Raw genomic sequence first — 13278 nt, 5'->3', positions numbered from 1 at the left:
AACAGTAGCAGAAGTAGGAGCTGAGATTTGTCTAAATAAAATACTCCACAAACTAGTTAAAACGAGAACTTTGACAGACCAGTTAAGTCTCTGCGAATAGCAGTAACTTTCAATGAAAGGAGATGAGCCATTTTAAAACATGTTTTGAAACAGCACTTCCATCTGTAAGAGCAAAACTTCTTAATTGTGATGATTGAAATGAATAATACTGTCCTCAGTATAAAAATGAAAAAAAGAAGACATAAAACTGCTTTTTATCGTTAGAAGAAACTTGATTTGAGGAGAGTGTCATAAAATGGTGTGGTTGGTGGCGAGGAGAGACGCTGAGACCCAGGTTATGGTGATGATGATGAGTTTAATGGAGAAAATGCTCACACAGTCCACAACAGGCGGCACGGCAGAGAACTAGCACACAGCTAAATACCGGTAACTACTGAATTACAGGACTGAAAACGAGAGCCGACACTACCAGGACTATACAGTTCCACTGGCAAGAAAACCACGTAAGACAGCGATAGACAAATTTAGACAAGGACCCGACGAGGAACACAGACAACAGGTGGGTTAAAATACACACGGGGTAATTAAGGGAATGAGACACACCTGGGAAACAATCAACGGGGAAGACGCAGAGACCGACTCAGGGAACAGGACTACACAGAAACTCAAAAATAAACACACAGAAACACGGAACATGACAGAAAGAAGACACAGTCAAGATGTGGGCCAAAGATGAAACCTTTTCAAACTGCCACGTTCTAAAGAAACACTGGACTGGACCTCTGCTGCCAACACAAGGGTAAGCAGCCATGTGTGTCTGGATGACCAGTTAGCCAATAGCATGACCTCAAGACTGAACGCAATAAAAGGAAGAGGTCGGGATGGAGGAGAGGGACAGAAGTAAGAACGCAATAGACTGGAAGTAAATGTTAACAAAAACATGCTATCCGTCATTTCTGATTCTTTTATGCATAACAGTTATTCATTAACAGCAGGACTATTCATTTGTGTTTTTCAGTTTGAATTATCTAAAAAAGAAATCTAGATGACAGAAACAAATCCTCTGAAAGTAGTTCCATTTAGTCACACCTCAAGATTTATATCTAATGATAAAACTTAAATTTACATCCTTTGGGAGGCAGAACAGAGGATTTTTTCTTGGCCTGTTAACTTCACTGCTTTTACTCGCTGGTTTCCAATTCCAAGTACTTTTAGGAATTTAAAAATTCCTAAAAGTACTGTTTGGAAAGCTTCCCCAGTCTCATGCCGTCTTGCTGAAGAGCGTCACTGTGGCGCCTGAGTATTAAACCAATCATTCAACCAGATGATGGTCACAAAGGGAGCACACAGTGCCATTTATTTAGAAGCCCAGGTCCTCCCTTCGCCCCTCATGGTCTCCTGATTGCTGTTTTATTCAACAAAAGTGACCCTTTTTCTTGATCTGTGGTCTTAATAAATTCAAAGCTCCTTCTGCTCACACACACTCACATCATGCATGTCCCCAATGCCACAATCTCCTGACTGTCCAAATATTTTACACAACTTCTATTTAATTTGTTCACACCGATCCTGATTCCCGTCAGTGTCCTCATCTCATTCTGTCCTTGAGTCTGGCTTACTGTCTATTTGTCTGTTTTTTTTTTCTTCTTATGCCCTTGCTCCTTGAATGAGATGCTAATGTGCTGCCAGCAAAGCAAACGCGCATACATATATTTCGAGTGTGCGAATAGCTGAAGTAAAAGCTGAAGCTGCTGATTGACGTTTTCCACTGTTATCTCCTTACTTGTCCTCTGTCAGCTGTTCGACTCGCTCTTGTCCAGCAGTTTGCCCTGCAAAGCATTTGCATTTTATTTCCATTCAGCCGACTTGTATTCAGTATTTTACCTTGCATTTCATATTCATGGCTGCTTACGCATATTGTCACCTTTTAAAGTCATTTCTTGCCAAAAGTAATTATTATTATTATTTTTTTTTGCATAAGTTATCTTTTGGCAGAAAAGAGGTGGTGATTTTTTTCCCCAAAATCACTTTTGACAAAAAATGACTTAGGTCATTGTTTTAGGAAGGTCAAGTTATGTAGATTCAGCTTGAAGTTTATTTATCTTGACGTTATAATTCTGAGTACTGCTCAGGTTTTGAGGAAGCCCAGGTTTCATTAACAGCAAATAAACTTGCTGGCCAATCAAGCAAAACTACTGTGGTCATTAACCCTTGTACTGGTGCTAGTAGTGTTGGCAGGTGACAAGTGTTGCTAGTAAAGGAAATCTAGATCTGCATAAAGATTGTTGGAAGAAGAAAGCATGAAGGTCAAGGACAAATGATGCACATTATGTGATTGTGCAGGGACAAAAATGAGCAAATATGCTAAATGGCTAAACGTGTCTAAAATCAAAAGAAAATATTAAAATAGATATATACTGACTAAAGGACTTTGCACAGCCTTTTATTTATATACAAAATTCCCAATCCTTTTCATTTTTCAAAATGAAAAGAAGTTTCATCAAGTGTCACTCCTCAAGACAAACCTTTTAATATTCATATATTTCAAGAATCAATCAGAACTGCTCTCATCAAGAAGGATAATTATAACCACATGAAAATTTAAAGTAGTTCATCTGTGGTAAGGTTTCTCTGTTCTGGGACCTTCCTGCCCTTCCATCTGCAGCAGTGGAACGCCTGAGGCAGCGGTGACCCCAGAGTACAGAACAGAGCCGTGTCACTGACAGCAGACATGACACTGATGAAGTCAGACACAGTTTATAAAGCAGGTGGAGGTGAGCTGCAACATGGTATTGGCAAAAAATAGACAGGTCATCCACCGCCAAAATAATAAAAATAATCAAAAACTCTCTTCATCAGTTGGTTCTTTGTAGATTTGATAGAACATAGCTAGGATATTGTGAATGTTGATGGGAGAATTTCTCTGTCTCTCTCTCTTGGAAACAGATTTTTAATTGATATATTTACTTTTGAATGTTGAGAATTCTTTGCCAGTTTGTTTATCTCTAGCTTCATGCTAAGCACTTGAGAACATTCAGGACTTAACATGTATGGTCCTCCAATAGACCTGTCTTTCAAAGACCTCAACAATGTCACAGGTACATTTCTCTACTTTGTCTTTACAATGAGAAACTGTAATGGTCTGTTTGCTTTAAAGGGGCAGTATTATGTGTTTTCCAGCCATTTAGCACAATCACATAACTATGTCACATTCAGTTGTTATAAAAATGCTGTATATGTCAAATCCGACTTACAATGAATTTTATTTCGTAATTTCATAATTGGGCCTCTGTCTCTTTAAGAAACTTTTGCTCTTTCTGGCACTCTGCCTGCAGGAAGTTGTCACAACATGGCTCCTCTATTAACCCTAAACAATATTTTTTACCAGCGTTTCATTGAGAATTAGCTCGTAAACTGAGCTCAGCAGATGCTCAGTTCCACCAGGTGTTTGCTAATTGCTGCTGGCTAGTCTGAAGGAGCTGAGTGGGGGTCTTTTGGGGGAGGGGTGCTCTGTAATGCTGAAGCTTAGAAACTGCAGCTCCATGGAGGAGCTTCGTTGCCAAAGGCTCTGTTCGATCCCCGAAAGCGTTTTGCACAGCTGAATGGTTGCTATGGGAGATTCAAAGATTTCTCAAAAATGAATCAACAAAACACTCCAGGTGTGTTTTATATGAGTGAATAACAATCTAACATGTTGTAAAGCTCAAAGAGGTTGACCTTACATAATCCTGCCCGTTTATTGATTTGAATTTAATCATATTCTTGAGATCTCGTAGAGGAACATACAAATGCGCTTTAGCAGAATAAAGACAATTGAAAAACTATTCCTGGATCGCTTAACTGACTGACTGTGGTTTAGATGCTCTGGAGGAGATTCCCCGCCTTCCCCTGCGCCCCTTAAGGATCGACTCGAACAACAAGTACCTGAGCCAGTCGATGCGTCTGAACAACAACAACATCACAAACCTCGTTGGCCTTGAATTCATGTTGAGTCATTTTCTGGCTCAGCCATCATTGCTTGGCTGGCTGGATCTCTCCTGCAACAAAATAACAAGTATTGAATGTGTAAGATTTAGTTTTACTACGTTTCATTATGTACCTGTTTGCTAAGCCGAATTGCCAGTTTTGCAGGTTAAATCATTGTACCTCTTTTGACTGAGCCTATTCCTTGTCTGTCTACATGCGTTATATTTTCTATACGTAATTCAGTCTACACGCATTTAATAAAACCATTCCTATTTGTGCTTCTTCATTTTAAATGTAATAATTCTCGTTTTGAACAGCATGTCTTTGTGTATTCCAGGTTTTATGTGAGCTAAAGGAGCTGCGTGTTTTGTATCTGCATGGCAATGACATCTGGAGCCTGAGTGAAGTAAACAAATTAGGAGAGCTGAATTATCTGCACACCATCACACTTCATGGAAATTTGATTGAAAACATCAAAGGCTACAGGTGATTTGCTTTAACTATCAACTTAACTACCATAGCAACATAATTTGATTCAATTTTGCCTTGCAATTATAAGTGTAACAGTGTAAATGCCAACCCATTCCACAATAATCACTTCAACATCCACAGGTTGATGAAGGTATGGTAGCTTCATACCTTCTCAATTGAGTTTTATGAATATGTAGTCCTTTCTTGTTTACAGTAATGCTTTAATTTTACAAGCACCTGAAGATGAGGTAGATATTAAGACGACCTTCCAACCTCTGTCACTTGGAGCTCAGCACTGAACATAAATTGTCAAAATACCAGTAGAAACGTGGAAAAAGCTAGTTGGCAATTATAAGCAGGGTTGGATTTCTGTAACACAAGTTTTGCCATTGATTGGTGAGAATGGTAAACAAAAAAATCATTTGCAACGTGATATTTCTTTAATTAAAATGTAAATGACAACAGAGATTGTTTTGGCCTCTTTTTCAAAATTACCGCTCCTTGCTTGCTTTAAGCTACTTTATTCTCTTTTTGGGAAATGCCTGTCCAGTTTCCCTTTGACAAAAGACTTCTTGGAGTAAGTTTAGTAAAGTAATTTCAGTTAAATTAGTCCGGTTTTATTATTTAGCACAGTAAAATACATAAACACTAACAGACAGAGAAACAACAATAAAACAAAAGTTAGCAGAAAAATATACCAATATATAGCAAACTTGTTAAAAAAGCTAAAATCTGTGAATAGTTGGAGTTTACTCTAACAGAAAAATTCATGACTGGGTGAATATGAAACTGTAAATTGGCTGGGGAGCACTGCATACAACAAAATCATCCAACAATAGACAGCATATCTGCAGACATACATCGATTTTTATACTAAACAAAATGAGAACTGTAAGCAAGTGTGTCATAAAAAGGTTACAGCAAAGTAATTATATACTCTTTCAAACATTTCTGTAACACTTAGTGCAGGGACATTTTTCAACTAAGAAAATATGTGTGATAATTTATCATCCTCTTACTACATCTGAAAGGATTGTGATTAATTACATGTTTCACCAGATATAGTTTCTTTACTGAGCTGTTGCTCTCCTGTGTGGTGCCTGAACCACTTCAACAGACTTTTATTTTTTCATAAAAACTACATAATGTGAGGAAAAAACAGACTAAAATAGAGAATCTTATCTCAAAGTGGGGCTGCACAGTGGCACAGTTGGTAACGCCTTGGAGCATGAAGGTTCTGGGTTCGATTCCCGGCCCGGGGTCTTTCTAAATGGTTTTGTGCATGTTCTCCCTGTGCATGGTGAGTTCTCTCCGGGTATTCCGGCTTCCTCCCACAGTCCAAAAACATGACTGTCAGGTTAATTGGTCTCTCTAAATTCTCCCTAGGTGTGAGTGTGTGTGTGCATGGTTGTTTGTCCTGTATGTCCAGGGTGACCCCGACTCTCGCCCGAAATGTTAGCTGGAGAGGCACGAGCACCACCTCCCAACCCCACTAAGGGACAAGGGTGTTAGAAAATGGCTGGATGGATCTGAAAGTGCATTCATTGAGTTGAAATGACATAAATTACGTCAAATAATCTAATGTATGTGCCTTCTACTGTGTTTGAGGAGTCACGTTATTTCGATATTGCCTCACCTGAAGAGGATGGACTTCAGTGCTGTGACTCGCCAGGAGAAAGTCTTGGCGTCTATTTGGTCTACGAACATCAAACCGCCCAGAACACGACCCAAAGATGCATCAGAACATGATTAAACTGTAATTCAAGTAGTTCTCTTTTTTCTTTTTTTTTTCTTTTTTTTTTACCAGTGAAAATTATTTATAAATAATCACAAATGATTAAATAATTGGGTTGTGACTCCAGGAAATTTGGACAAATAGGATAAATTAGTTTCACCACAATGCATTCAGCATTTTCACCTGCAAGAATTTACAGTTAATACATATGAATAATTTCTCTCCCTTTAACTTCTCAAACTATTTTAGATTCATGTTCCTACTGACTGGGCTTGTTAAGCAGAAGATTCTTCTCAGATGAGCCTTGGAAGTGACAGCCTTCCTCTTATGAGTTTCACCCTGAAAAATCCTTAATTGTGTGGATTTAAATGTCCCTGAATCAACATATGGTAAGGACTAATCTGGCCACTGAAGCCAAAACCAAAACTGAAATCTTTTGAGAGTTAATTTAGATTCTGTAGATCAGAATATTGATATCGATATTTGTTTGAGGTGTAGCAGTGACTCGGTCGTCTTTGAAAGCTGCTCTTCCGGGTTCCTGGTCAAAACATTTAGCCCATGTCCCAAACTGCGCTGTAAAGAAAGTCTCCATGAATATCTTTCAGTCAGGATGGCGGTTGCTCGCCCAGACGGTGCACCAGGAAATACTTTGCACTCCGGAGAGTTTTGACTGCAGACTGGCTACTGTACATGAACATTACTTTTTATCTTGATGCAAAAGGCTGCCGTAAAATAAAATGCATGAATCAGGATCTGATGTGTCAGATTTATTCATGGTTCTGCTGGTAAAAACTACCACTTGATTTCAGCAAAAAGTTAAGAGAAATGTATGAAATTTTTTTATAATTGTGCAACTGGTCCGGTTGCATTCAGGCATGATGAGAAATATTTTATTAATCAGAAGTTTTTATTTTTTTTTGGTTTTCAATTATTTTTTTTTATTTGATGGGTTCTTAACAGAATACCCAGCACATGTTTGAAGTATTAACTTATCGACTCGCGTATTAATTATAAAGCACCTTATGTTGTGACAGCTGAAATATAATTGTCCCGTAATGGTTGGCTGCTGTTTAATCCACCAGCTCACCCTCTCTGGTTCTGGTTCCTGCATTCATTAATTTCTCCATAAAGTTCTGGAAAAGGATGTTGGGTCCTTTTCCAGAACAATCCACCAGGTCATTTAGGATAACCCTAACCTTCAAGGCCTCTTTCCAAAAGATGAATTATTCTTCTCTGTTCCTCTGTTATGTGTGTTTTTTGTCTTCTGTTGTATTTAATATTACAAAATGTGACTAGAGGGATATGAAAGCTTTAAAAAAACATTTATAAAAAGCAACATGTGGTTTGAAAGTTTATTACAATAAAGAGGACACGAAACTACGTACACCACCAGGACAAAGTTGTTGAAAACTAAAAAGGAGTTACAAGACTGAAACTCAGATTAAGTGTTCAAAAAGCCTAGAAGTTCAACTCGGCTCCAGAGAGAGCTGTCCAAGCCTTTTCAAAAGCCTCACACTCTGCCAGAAGGCAGAGCATGGTTGGAATTTACTACAAAGCAGGGAACTAGTCATTCTTATGAATTATGTTCAGGAAATAAGCATACATACTCATTATACTTACTGTGAGGGCAGAGCCCTGGACTTTGCCCGCTCCCTGATGTCCACTGCTCTGCCTCTGCTCTTCTCTCTGCAGCCGTTCCTTCCTGCTCTCTTCCATTCTCTGCCTTTTTTCTGCTTCTGCTGCTTGTCATTCAGCTCTGAACAAGGGGGTCTTTTTCACCTCTTACCTGTGTGTCTTTCCACCCACAGCTGCCCCCTGATTGGTGGGTCAGCACACAGGTGTAGACATGTAGTCAACAGGGTGGAACAACACTGCAAAAACAAAATTTTTCCCTCCCATATTATAAGTTTTAACATGGAAAAAATGTCTTGTTCCACTAGCAGATTATTTCATTTATAGCTCGTATTTTTTCATCAATGTTAAGGAATTGTTGTACAAAAACAAGCCCCAATTTTTTTGCTGAAAACTTACTTGTAAGTTAGTTGTCTTATTTAAAGTGTGTGGAAATTTGCATTTTTTTTATTTATTTATTTATTTGCATTTTTGCCCTGCAATCAATAGAACACTGAAAAAAATGCATTAAAATCATGCTGAACACAATTAAAGCATGCTAAAAGTCCCTCCAAAGCATTATTAGAGTCCTTTACAGTCAGCTGTTTGGTTCTTGTTAAGCTTTTTAGGATCAGTGGGGTTGTTTAATTATTTGAATGTATGGTTTTGTGTTGATTTTGGCCCAAAATGACCACAAAAACAAGGCACAGCCTGATATATGCATCCATCCCTTTCAAATGCTGAACCCTTATCAGCTGCATCAAAAGTAAAGACCGAGGAAAGAAAAGACGGGAGGGTACGGCTGATAAGGCTCTTCCTGCAAGTGTTGGACAAGAAAAAAAGCAAAATTTTAAAGTTCTGAAATGCTGAAGGGACAAAACGACCGGCCACCATGTGTGAGAGGAAACGGAGAGTGTATAAGAAGAGTCTCATCCAGAGCGATATTTATGCTGGAGCTCACTAGTTCATCACTGACACACCCTTACAGAGGCTCTTCTTTCAGACATTCTGTTGTTTGATGTTCCTCAGGCATCTCTTCAGGACGAGGAGAGAGTTCGCCTGTGTGTGTGTGTGTGTGTGTGTGTGTGTGTGTGTGAGGCATTCTGTTTTTGAAGACCTAAGATGGTTGTTTTTCTGGTTCTAGGGAAAGAATCAAAATCCTAAGTCATAAAAGAAGGAATCCAGTGATGGGATATTTTATTGGCCCAGATGTGTTTAATAAATCATTTTCCCTCAGACCTAATTAAACACTTACTGCCTAGCACTGCTAAGCTATTAACATCTGCTCCACTGAATGAACTAGAAAGAGCTCCAGCTCTGGATGGGTTTAATGGTGGCAGGCAGGATAAATATAATGTTCTCTTTCATGTTTTTTGCCATTCCTCATCTTCTTTTTCCTTTCTGTGTGTGGATGTTTCTCTCTCTCTGTGTGTGTGTGCAATTATCCCAGCAGCTGCTGCTTTGCTTTACATCTCCTTTTTTGCTATACTTAAAAAAAGAAAAAAAAAAAAGGATCCTCCTATCGAAGATTATATGGTTTAGAGCTATGAAGGATTTGACTTCTGCTGGGCATCTTTCAGATTATGAAGAAAAGTGACAGTGTGCATCCAGTCAGCGATATTTAAATGCTGCAGAATCCCATAAATTGTTTCCTGAGAAAGTCTAATTACATCAAAAAATATCAAGGGAAAGGAGAGGAGTCTGACTGTGGATAACACTCACTTGGTTTTCACTGTATCCAGTGTAAAATGGGACAGAAAAGACATATCGTTTATTTTACCACATGGAGGAAAACAGAAATTAGTCGGATATAATCTGTGTTTAAAATAAGTAGAAAACACCAGTGTTTTGACCATGTGACTCTCTCTGTGTGCTGTGAGTGAGAGCAGCTGTTTTGGGAAATTGTTTGAGATGATAATTGTTTTTCTACTCGCTCGTCTCAAAAACAAAGTAGGTAGCACATTTTACATGCTGGTGAAACTCTCTTTGACATATGCCTTCAAATGTGAAGCCACTTGGATAAAAGAAAAACAAAAAAAAACAACAAAAAAAAACACTTGGAACATTTCTGCTCCACAAATAAATATAAACAAGCGGGTTCCTATGCTAAAAGAAATATCAAACACTGGTTGCAGACGACACATCATTGATCCCCACTGAAAACTGTTCAGACTTTAACACTCAAAAAGAAAGGTTTTTTTTCTTTTACTTCTAATTGCTACAATTTTGAAAGTAAAACAATCCAATAATTGTGACTGACCATCTACCAGAAGTGGGGCTGAAGTATTGAAACATCAATTTCATTTCTTTTTATGTGCAGGTTGGTGTTCCTGATGGATTCAGAACTTCCACACAAGATGTTATTCCAAAGATGAAAACTTCAAACCTTTTCAAAATCCGTTCTTTCTTCCCAGTTGTGCTGCCGTGGAGCCATCGCTGTAAGGAAGACTTTTGATCCTTTTGATTTTTGGCTACACAAGTTTGTTGTTAATATATATATTTTTTTCACCTGCATCAGAAAGATATCATGTCACAATGAGTTTGTAAAAAAAAAGTGAAGACATTTTCAGAGCAGTGAATTGCTAATAGTCAGATAATGAGCTGGTTTAATGTAAAACAACTCAAAGAAAACCATGTTAAAACTTGTTTTATGATACTCTCTATCAACAGAAAATCATGAAACACTTTTGTAAAGTTTGATGCTATTTTCTTGGCCAAACAATGTCCATGTTGCACCACATAAACAGCAGAAGAAAGCTGTTTGTGGTGCATAAACAGCACCACATGGTGACAGAATGGCACCACTGCTTCTGTCAGACTGACCCATGGCTACGATGTAGTTTACCTCCGTTATTGTGTGAATGTGTGCGAATAAATGGATGAATGACTGACGGTAGTGTAAAGCCCCATCCTCAACTTGCTAATGGTGGAGAAAAAACTTAAAGTTCCAGAAAAACTACTTATTCTCTGTCATTGGTGTCAATGCTAGTTAGCCTTAGGATTTATAGCAGGCTTTGCTGTCGTGTACTACCTGTAGCGTAGCAGAGAGTAAGGAAACAGTTGTGAGAAGCCCATATAGAAGCGTGATTGACAGCGCTAAAACCCGCCTCCTTCCTCTGATTGGTTGTGTCAGACCGGGAGCCGTGTGTTCCTGCAGATGGCTGTAGGACAGCAGGGAAAATGCAGAGGAGCTAGATTTTTCACACAGATTATCTGTTTCATATACAATACAAACATGTAAAAAGAAAACAACATATTTTTATAAAAGTTACATCATCGCTGCTTTTATTTCCTCTGGTTTCAATTGTGCCCTTTAACTTTTACATGTTCTTTTTCCAGACAACAAACAAACAAACAAACAAACAAACAAACACATCTACAATGACTCACCAAACTGGAACAAACTGGAAACACATCAATAACTTTTTTGTTATTTAAATTTTTATTATTATTAATTCACAAGACTTGGACTTTTTAAATAAATTTAAAAAACTGTATAGACTAGTTACTAAGTAAATTTTTGAATTATAAAAGTTGTAACTGTAACTTTATGGATACTCTTTTCCTTCATGTGTTGTGTTCATTATTGATTACTGTAAAGAGGTTTATAGTTAAAGTCTATGAAAGGTTTTACTGACCAAAACTCCAGAATTAGAGGCCATCATACTGTGATTCTTTTTGACACATGACATCTGCAAAGTAGTTTATTGCTGTCAGACAAAAGCCAGATTTTAGTGTTAGATTTTTTTCAGTTCTTTGTTCAGTATAAAACAAGCACTACTTTCAGAAATATCTCCTCATCAAAAATCCTCAAGGGTTTATTAGTCAATGAAGCCCAAAGGGAAAGCTGAATTAAGAGCTAATTAACATGCTTTACTTCCTGATAGGTACAGCAACACAACAGTCAGGATATGACAGTGTGCATGCATCCCATGTTCACTAGAGAAAGAAGTTCAAATTTACACTCTTGTTCAGTCACTCCATGACATTTTTTTGCCTGAAGCCCTTTCTGTTTTCTCCTGCTGCAGTGCTCCAGGTAGTTGTCTTGTTAAAATGTAAGCCTTTATCATTCAGTCTGAGATCCAGTTTCTATCGCTTTCTCTGTAATTTTCTGTGCGCTCTTTTTCTTTACAGATCACAGCCCAGAAAACTTACTCTATTGTATCTGCTATATGTTCACTTTTATTTTTCACATGTTTGTCATATTTTACAGCGCACCTGCGCTTGTAACCGGGTATTCACGCTGCACGAAAAGGCACATCACCTTACTTTAACTCTGAAAATGAATCAGAGATAGTACATCTTTCTGTTTTCTGATACATTTTCTTTCAATTCAGAGATTTACAAACATTTTCTTAGTATTTTAAATTTTTTTCTAATTGCATTTAAACTTTATGACTTTATTTAAATATTTTGAATATCTTCCCACAAGTTTTTCTAAATAGTTTTCTGGAATTCTGGCTCATCCTGATGAAGTTTTGGGAACTGGTGGTGGAATCCTTAGTAAATGATGATTTGGAAAACAGATTTTTCCCTAATCTTTTTTTTTTTTTTTCATTCTCCTAAGATGTTGTTCAGTATTTCTACATTCAGCAATGCTTGTTGCTCCTAATGAATTGATTTTATGAAGTGAATCAGTCTGTTCTGCTGCTGTATGTACAGCTGACATGGTGCTTTGAGGCTTGACATTTTCTACCTGGTCGGTCCAAACGTACCAGTTGTCGTACTGAACAAACCTGCATCTCTAGAAAACTCAGCTCTTTGTCCCTGAGTGCTATTGTAAGTTGAAATTGAAATCGTTTGGAGTAATAAAGCATCTTTTTATCTAAAATGTCCTTTCAGCCTTTGTTCACATGCTGTTTATTTTTAATTGCTCTCGCTTAAAAAGATTAACATGGCGCTTTTAGGAATCGGAGTATTGTTTGCAAGGATGAACCAGATGTGGAGACGGAGTTCTCTTTTTGTGTCACGGTGTTTCTGCTGCTATTCTCATTCCTCTTTTGTGTAATAGATAATTGCTTCCTTAGTTGTTTTACATCCTAATTCTGCTTTAATCTGTCCTTTGTTTATAACTTAACTGTGTTTATTTTCCTTCATGTTGCTGTTCGTCCTCTGATGTATTATTATAAAACCTCTGAGACCGTCAGGGAATTGTTGTACTGAAATTAAATTACACGCGAGGAGGCCCTATTTACTAGTTATGTGACATTAAAAACAATTACAATCGGTGGTAATGTTCAAGGGATATTAAGCCACTGCCAAGCACTGTAAATGATCCAACTGTGCTGAGTTTCATGCTCTGCCATAAAGATATATCCACCAAATGAAGCTTTTGTTATGTAGCTGTATAAAAATATGAAGTTACATTTTAAAGCTGCATTTCACAGTTCGGGTGGCAAATTTGTTTACTCATGAAATCCTAATAACATACAAGTTAAATCATTTTCTTACTTGATAAAACATCCTGCTAGACTTTTGTCTATGGGATTTGTTAT

The 13278-nt window shown here is 37.7% G+C and overlaps 1 protein-coding gene across 4 annotated transcripts; it reads left to right on the top strand.

Annotated features, from left to right (window-relative positions):
- The first annotated feature begins 699 nt into the window (after window positions 1-699).
- LOC103129667 (leucine-rich repeat-containing protein 51-like) lies at window positions 700-12611 on the top strand. Of its 4 annotated transcripts, none has more exons than XM_016665314.1 (6): window positions 700-798; window positions 3860-4065; window positions 4304-4452; window positions 6046-6193; window positions 6422-6561; window positions 10104-12611. In XM_016665314.1, the coding sequence occupies exons 1-4, from the start codon at window positions 720-722 to the stop codon at window positions 6188-6190; spliced, it is 579 nt and encodes a 192-aa protein (XP_016520800.1). In that variant the 5' UTR covers window positions 700-719; the 3' UTR covers window positions 6191-6193; window positions 6422-6561; window positions 10104-12611. The 4 variants fall into 4 exon arrangements, with proteins under 4 accessions (XP_016520800.1, XP_016520799.1, XP_007540900.1 ...); XM_016665313.1 differs by lacking the exon at window positions 10104-12611 and adding an exon at window positions 6778-6924; XM_016665315.1 differs by lacking the exons at window positions 700-798; window positions 10104-12611 and adding exons at window positions 3000-3098; window positions 6778-6924.
- Window positions 12612-13278: the final 667 nt, after the last annotated feature.

The sequence above is a fragment of the Poecilia formosa genome, unplaced genomic scaffold (genome assembly GCF_000485575.1).
Source record: "Poecilia formosa unplaced genomic scaffold, Poecilia_formosa-5.1.2 Scaffold565, whole genome shotgun sequence".
Lineage (NCBI taxonomy): Eukaryota > Metazoa > Chordata > Actinopteri > Cyprinodontiformes > Poeciliidae > Poecilia > Poecilia formosa.
Note: the sequence above shows the minus strand (reverse complement) of the source record. Positions and strands in the feature narration are given on the sequence as shown.